The sequence below is a fragment of the Macaca nemestrina genome, chromosome X, assembly GCF_043159975.1.
Source record: "Macaca nemestrina isolate mMacNem1 chromosome X, mMacNem.hap1, whole genome shotgun sequence".
In the NCBI taxonomy this organism is placed as follows: domain Eukaryota; kingdom Metazoa; phylum Chordata; class Mammalia; order Primates; family Cercopithecidae; genus Macaca; species Macaca nemestrina.
In genome coordinates this window covers 13,681,600-13,689,210 of record NC_092145.1, presented here as the reverse complement: position 1 = coordinate 13,689,210, position 7,611 = coordinate 13,681,600, and the positions used below count along the sequence as shown (strand labels likewise).

The 7,611-nt window shown below is 53.4% G+C and overlaps 1 protein-coding gene across 1 annotated transcript; it reads right to left on the bottom strand.

Annotated features, from left to right (window-relative positions):
* Positions 1–981: 981 nt before the first annotated feature.
* On the bottom strand, positions 982–7,325 carry LOC105485100 (melanoma-associated antigen C1-like). The gene is made up of 4 exons (XM_071088758.1): positions 7,231–7,325; positions 5,040–5,137; positions 4,779–4,884; positions 982–4,443 (listed from the first exon to the last, which is right to left on the bottom strand). The coding sequence occupies exons 3-4, from the start codon at positions 4,780–4,782 to the stop codon at positions 1,526–1,528; spliced, it is 2,922 nt and encodes a 973-aa protein (XP_070944859.1). The 5' UTR covers positions 4,783–4,884; positions 5,040–5,137; positions 7,231–7,325; the 3' UTR covers positions 982–1,525.
* Between the last annotated feature and the right edge of the window lie 286 nt (positions 7,326–7,611).

The following is a 7,611-nucleotide window of genomic DNA, read 5'->3' as shown; positions in this document are numbered from 1 at the left end:
TCATCAATATGATTATAACCCCAAAGTCTACCACTGTCTTTTGAGAAAAATTCAGCTCATGTTTTTTTATCCAAAACGTCAAGAGAACATCCAGCTGAATATGCCATGGAATATGAACTGTAGGAAAAGTTTGGCTTCATAAATATAACTCAGGACATTTTTTTTCTAAAAGGATACATTGTATCATTCAGGTAAGGAGAGGCTTACACAGCTGCATACAAATCAAAGATTGTAGACTTTGAGTTAAGGACTAACTCCTTTTCACCTTCCCCACTGATCATCCACCTAACCCCTAGTTTTATTTAAGCGCCACTAAAAATCTACACATTGCTTAGACTTGTCCACATTACTTTCAAAATAACCCAAATAAAAGTCCTGTTAATGGAATGGGCTTGGGCTCTCCCAGGCCAGGCAGATGAGTGTCAGCCCGGAGGCTTCTGAGCACCACATCAAGGGATTCTCACCACATTTCTCAGGAAACCCTTGCAGATGATGGGGATCAATCACCTAGTCCTTGTACTGTGTTCACACTCCCCAGTGACAGAGCCACAGGACACCTTCCATGACTTCCCCATGTGGAGACTCCTCTCTGCTTCATCCTCCACCCAGAGCCAACTGCTCAAGTAGTTTTCCATTCCAGGCTTTTCTCTCACCTTCTGAGAGACTGGGCCCTGCCACCACCCAGCTTCATAACAATCAGCTCCCACAGAAGCACCTGCAGTTTCCCAAAGCCCAAAACTGCCTTAGCTCAGAGCCTTTTTACTCAAAGCCTCCATCTGGAGTCTCACCTCCCCACTCCTTTTGAAACTTACTCTTTAGATTGTAGAGAAAATCTTACCACATTCCTGATATGGCGTCTGTAGCTACACTCTACCGTTTTAGGGGTAGGGATAAGTCTTGCTTTTAATAGTAACTTCACTACTAACGGTAACTTCTATGAGCAAATGCTGATATGATGGTCATCAAATAAACGAGTCACTGATATTTTTATTTATTACAATTTACTTTCGGCTACTTTCTTACATAAGTCAAGCAAACCAGGTATGTATCTTTATTTTTCAAGAACAACAGACTAAAGGAACTGAGGAAATGCAAATATTAACAATCCTTTATTTGTTCCACTATTTAAATGCAGAATTCCTTCACAGTTTCAAGAAAATTCCTACAGCAATACCACATTCACCTGTGACACATCACAAAATGAGGCCGAAGGTTTTCCCAATGTGGTGTGTTTGTGTGTGTTTTTGTTTTTACAAAATATCAAACTGTTACTCTTAAACCAGATAAACAGCAATACACGTGTGACTAATATTCGTAAACTAAGATTCTGAAGCTATTTAAACCTGTTATTAATAGGAAAAGCATTTGAAAAATACCCAAAAGGAAAACAGGTAAATCCCTTAACCACCCATATGGAACAGAAGTGCAAACAGCACTGTGTTCTCCCCAGCTTCAGCCGGGCCCTCCACCACGTAGAAACTCAATCGCCCTCTTCCAACTCAGAGGGAAGAATCTACCCCAGACTTCACTCAGAAGAGAAGCTGGGGGACACGACACTGGAGCTTGCACTGTCTGTGGCAGTGGAGTCATCTGTGGTGTCAATTATGGCCTGGGCTCTCTCTTCCACATCTTTCAAAGCCTCCTTGTACGAGGGTGGAAAGGAAATAGGGACGGTATTGTTGAGCATGGCCAAAAACTCCACTACTTTCCTCTTACTGATTTCTGAATGAGCTCTTGGACCCCACAGGAATTCGTAACGTGGAGGAGCAGTGTTGGGCACCTCCCGGTACTCTAGGTAATGTTCCTGCACCCAAACTTTAGTGAGGAGCTCCCTGGGCTCCCCAAAGATAAAGTGCTCCCTCCCAGCACGCACCCCTATTCCACTCAGCACATCCCAGATGACCTCCTCAGAGGCACAGGTGCCCTTCATGAAGATGATACTCAGAACAAGAAACAAGAGGTGGTTCTGGGGCACGCCCTGCTCATCACTCACACTCCCCTCACAGCTGAGCTCTAATGTGTTTACAAAGACGTAGGAGTCCTCAGGGTCCACTTCTCTCAGGGAAATGCCAAAAAGAATCTCTATGAACTCACGGGCTTTCCTAAAGATCATAGGAAAGTAGCCCGTGTACCTGTTGATGACATTCGTCACCATCTCTGCCTTTGTGACAGGCTGCTTCGCTTGATATTTGAGGAGAAGAAACCGCACCAACTCGTCCACCTTTTCATCCAATGTATAAGTGAACAAGGGCTCGCTCTCTATCAAGGACTCACTGTCTGTCAAGGACTCGCTCTCTAGCAAGGTGTCTGAGGTGCTTGTATCTTCATCTACTGGGCTGCTGGACTCTTCACTGACTGGGCTCAAGGAAGTGGAGGAGGAGGAGCTCACAGCACTCTGGAGAGGAGACTGGGCAGGCCCCTCAGGAGGACTCTGAGGACTCTCAGGGGAACTCTGGGAAAGACTCAATGAAGTGGAGGAGGAAGAGCTCGCAGGACTCTGGAGAGGACGCTGCGCAGGACCCTCAGGAGGACTCTCAGGAGAACTCTGGGAAAGACTCAGTGAAGTGGATGAGCACGAGCTGACAGGTCTCTGGAGTGGAGACTGGGCAGGCCCCTCAGGCGGACTCTGAGGACTCCCATGGGAACTCTGCAGAAGACTCGCTAAAGTGTAGGAGAAAGACCTGAGAGGTTTTTGGAGAGGAGACTGAGCAGTCCCCTCAGGGGGTCTCTGAGGTCTCTCAGGGAAATCCTGGGGAAGACTCAGTGAAGTGGAGGAGGAGCAGATAATCACAGGACTCTGGAGAGAAGACTGGGAGTCCTCCCCCTGAGGAGGACTGTGAGGAAAGCGGAGAGGAGACAAGGAGACCTCCCACTCAGGAGGACTCTGAGGAATGTAGAGAGGAGACAGGGAATCCTCCCCCTCAGGAGGACCCTGAGGTCTCTGGAGAGGAGACTGGGAATCCGTCCCCTCAGGAAGGCTCAGAGGACTATAGAGAGGAGACTGGGCAGGCCCCTCAGGAGGGCTCTGAGGACTCTCAGGGAAACTCTGGGGAAGACTCAATGAAGTGGAGGAGGAGCAGATGCTTACAGGCCTCTGGAGAGAAGACTGGAAGTCCTCCCCCTGAGGACGCCTATGAGGAAAGTGGAGAGGAGACAGGGAGTCCTCCCATTCAGGAGGACTCTGAGGAATCTGGAGAGGAGACTGTAAGTCCTCCCCATCAGGAGGACACGTATGAATCTGGAGACGAGACAGACAGTCCTCCCACTCAGGAGGATTCTGAGGAATCTGGAGAGGAGAAAGGGCGTTCTCTCCCTCAGGAGGACTCTGGAAAGGAGCCTGGGAGTCCTCCCCCTCAGGAGAACTCTGAGGACTATGGAGAGGAGACTGGGAGTTGTCTCCCTCAGGAGGACTCTGAGGAATCTGGAGAGGAGACTGGGCAAAACCCTCAAATGTACTTTGAGTACTCTCAGGGGAACTCTGGAAAAGACTCAGTAAAGGGGAGGAGGAGGAGGAGCTCAGAGGAATCTGGAGAGGAGACTGGGGAAAACCCTCAAAAGTACTTTGAGTACTGTCAGGGGAACTCTGGAACAAACTCAATAAAGTGGAGGGGAAGGAGGAGCTCACAGGAATCTGGGGAGGAGACTGGGGAAAACCCTCAAAAGGACTTTGAGTACTGTCAGGGGAACTCTGGAAAAGCCTCAATAAAGTGGAGGGGAAGGAGGAGGTCACAGGAATCTGGAGAGGAGACTGGGGAAAACCCTCAAAAGTACTTTGAGTACTGTCAGGGGAACTCTGGAAAACACGCAATAAAGTGGAGGAGAAGGAGGAGGTCACAGGAATCTGGAGAGGAGACTGGGGAAAACCCTCAAAAGTACTTTGAGAACTCTCAGGGGAACTCTGGAAAACACTCAATAAAGTGGAGGGGAAGGAGGTGGTCACAGGAATCTGGGGAGGAGACTGGGGAAAACCCTCAAAAGGACTTTGAGTACTCTCAGGGGAACTCTGGAAAAGACTCAGTAAAGTGGAGGTGAAGGAGGAGGTCACAGGAATCTGGGGAGGAGACTGGGGAAAACCCTCAAAAGGACTCTGAGTACTCTCAGGGGAACTCTGGAATAGACTCAGTAAAGTGGAGGAGAACAAGGAGCTCGCAGGATTCTGGAGAGGAGACTGGACGTCCTCACCCTCAGGAGAGCTCTGAGAAATCTGGAGAGGAGACAGGGATTCCTCGCCCTCAGGAGGACTCTGAGGATTCTGGAGAGGAGACTGGGAGTCGTCGCCCTCAGGAGGACTCTGAGGAATCTGGAGAGGAGACTGGGTGGCCTCCCGCTCAGGAGGACTCTGGAGAAGACTCGGGGAGTCCTCCTCCTCAGGACGACTCTGACGACTCTCAGCGGAACTCTGGAGAAGACTCGGCATCCCAGCAGCAGGCGTCTGCTTGTCCCCTGGAGAACGCAGAATCAGAGAAGAGGATGAGGATGAGAAGGAAGAAGAGGAGGAGGAGGAGGAGGGGAATAAAAAATGGAGAGAGGAAGAGAAAATGGAGGAGGCTTCCTCCCCTTCCTCATGTGGGGGATCCTCTGCATCTACCAACTCCAGTATGAAATTTGGCTTCTGGAAGCCTTGCTCAAAGCTGGGGCATGGAATGTTTGGAGAGAGAGGCACCATGAATATTGTTCAGGAGCAGCAGGTAAATGTGTGAGCACGAATGGGTATGATGGGATCCCACAGGACTGAGGGAGAGAGGGACAGTGCCAGTGGCCTCAGCTGAGAAACTCACCCATGATGGCTCTGACAAAGGCCGGCTTACAGCTCTTCTTCTCTTATGGTGTGCTCTAGGGCCTCACAGGTCGCCTGTCTTTCTAGGGGGTTTGTCTCCTGGGAACCTGTAGGAGGATGTGAGAAAGCACCTCAGGGCACAGCTGGCAGGCAGAGTCTGAGGCACCAGGAATGACAGTGGGTGGCTACGGGCTGGGTGCTGCCAGGTCTGCCCTGTTTCTGGGGGTAGGGCCCTTGGTACAGAGTCAGGCTGTGCACTCACCTTGACTCCTGGCAGTGCCTGGGCCTCCTCTGCTGTGGTGCTTTTAGGATGTATGTGTCCCTCACACCCAGGTCTTCAACTCCTGGTTCCTGGAGCACCTGCAAGAGGAAGTGAGGGAGACCCTCCAGCTATGACGTCAGCTGGGACTGGCCAGACTCCCAGATTCCCACAGTTCTGAGGTTCGTGGCCCCCTCAGCATTCAGTTAGCATTGTCACATGTTCTCAGACAGGGCCAGGCCCCCACCACTCTGCTGGCCTGAGGCAAAACCTCAGGGCAAACTCCACAGCGCTGAGAGCAGTGGGACGAAATGACGTGGCAGCCACCTCCCAGCACTCTACCACGGGGGTGATCCGGGTGGCCTCACGTCTGTTCTGATGCACATGTCGTGTCCGGAATTGGTGGGTTCTTGGTCTCCCTGACTTCAAGAATGAAGCCGCGGACCCTCACGGTGTTACAGTTCTTAAAGATGGTGTGTCTGGAGTTTGTTCCTTCAGACGTTCAGATGTGTCTGGAGCTTCTTCCTTCTGGTGGGTTTGTGGTCTCGCTGACAGGAGTGAAGCTGCAGACCTCGTCGGTGAGCATTACAGCTCTTAAAGGCGGCGCATCTGGAGTTGTTCCTTCTTTCCGGTGGGTTCGTGGTCTCCCTGGCTTCAAGAGTGAAGCTGCAGACCTTCGTGGTGAGTGTTACAGCTCTTAAAGGCAGCGTGGACCCAAAGAGTGCGCAGCAGCAAGATTTATTGTAAACAGGGAAAGAATAAAGCTTCCACAGTGTGGAAGAGGGCCCTAGCAGGTTCCCACTGCTGGCTTGGGCGGCCCGCTTTCCTTCCCTTATCTGTCCCCACCCACATCCTGCTGATTGGTCCATTTTACAGAGAGCTGATAGGTCTATTTTACGGAGAGCTGATTGGTCCATTTTGACAGAGTGCTGATTGGTGCATTTATGATCCTTGAGCTACAGACAGAGTGCTAGACAGAAAAGTTCTCCAAATCCCCACTAGGTTAGCTAGATACAGAGTACCAATTGGTGTATTTAGAAACCCTGAGCTAGACACAGAGTGCTGATTGGTGTATTTACAATCCCTTAGCTAGACATAAAGGTTCTCCAAGTCCCCACCAGACTCAGGAGCTCTGATGGGTTCACCTAATGGATCCTGCACGGGGCCTGCAGGTGGAGCTGCCCGCCAGTCCCGAGCGGTGCCTGCAATCCTCAGCCCTTGGGCAGTCAATGGGACACGGCGCCATGGAGCAGGGGGCCGCTCCCGTCTGGGAGGCTCGGGCCACCAGGGACTACACCGCGGAGGTGGGGCTCGAACATGGCAGGCTTCAGATCCCGAGCCCTGCCCCGCCAGGAGTCAGCTGAGGCCCCGCGAGAACTCGAGTGGAGTGCCGGCCTGCCAGCACCCTCTGCAGCTGCTGGCCAGGGTGCTAAGCCCCTCACTGCCCTGGGCCCGAGGCGCCGGCTGGTCGCTCCATCTGCCGCCCACGGAGCCCGCCCCCACACCCGCCAGAACTCCAGCTGGCCCGCAAGCGCCACGAGCAGCCCCGGTTCCTGCCCACGCCTCTCCCTCCACGCCTCCCCGCAAGTAGAGGCAGGCAGCTCCGGCCTCCACCAGCCCAGAGAGGGGCTCCTACAGTGCCGTGGCGGGCTGAAGGGCTCCTCAAGCGCCGCCAGAGCGGTCGCCGAGGCCGAGGAGGCGCCAAACGCGAGGGCTGATAGCACGTTGTCACCTCTCAATGTGACCCCTCAGTCCTCACTCTTGTCCCCACCAGGGTCTGGGAGTCTTCCCTCTGCCGGCTGGAGGCAGCTCCCCATGCTGACTTGCCAGGGGACCCCCAGAACAAGGCCTCCCCTTCCCCGTCCCCTACACCCCTCACCCAGCAACAAGAGGGCGGGCTCAGCCTGAGCCGACTGGGGAGCTCTAGGAGGGCTGATTTGAGGAGCAGGGTGGGAATCTCCGGGAATCCATCCTCTGAGGTGGGGGTTCCCCGATCCTCCTCAATGTCTTCCTATTTATTCCCTAGCGGGCCGGCATCTCCTCCCTTCCTCTGCCGTGAGGACCCGTCCCTCAGCCCTCGGCTACCATCTTCCTTTCCGCGAACTACAAGTCCCACGGCAGGGGTACAGCAAGCCGGGCGGGCTTCTCTCTGTGGTGGGGGGGGGGTCCCTCAGTTCTCCCTCGGGGCCCTCACCTTGAAGACTGGATAGGTTTAAGGCTCTTCCCTCCGCTGACCTGAGACGAGCCTCGTCACAAAATACCTCAGGTTCTTCAGCCTCCCAAGATGGACGCCGGAAAGCACATCCGGGAACCCTGCCGGGGATAATCAGGACTGACAGCAGGGCTAGCGTGGGGCGGGGCCTCCTCTCAGAGGAGCAACCACCCCCCACTTGTCAGCCTCCTTTCCATCCCTTCCTTCCCACCTCCAGGATGTGCTCCTGCCCTTCCTGCTCACTCCCTAAGCCTTGCCGGACTCTTCCCTCCCACCTCCCCAGTCCTTGACACTCACACCCCACCTTTTTCCAGGGCTGACAGCAAGGAGTGGCAGGGTGCAGCCTGTGCCTCCCCTCCGTGT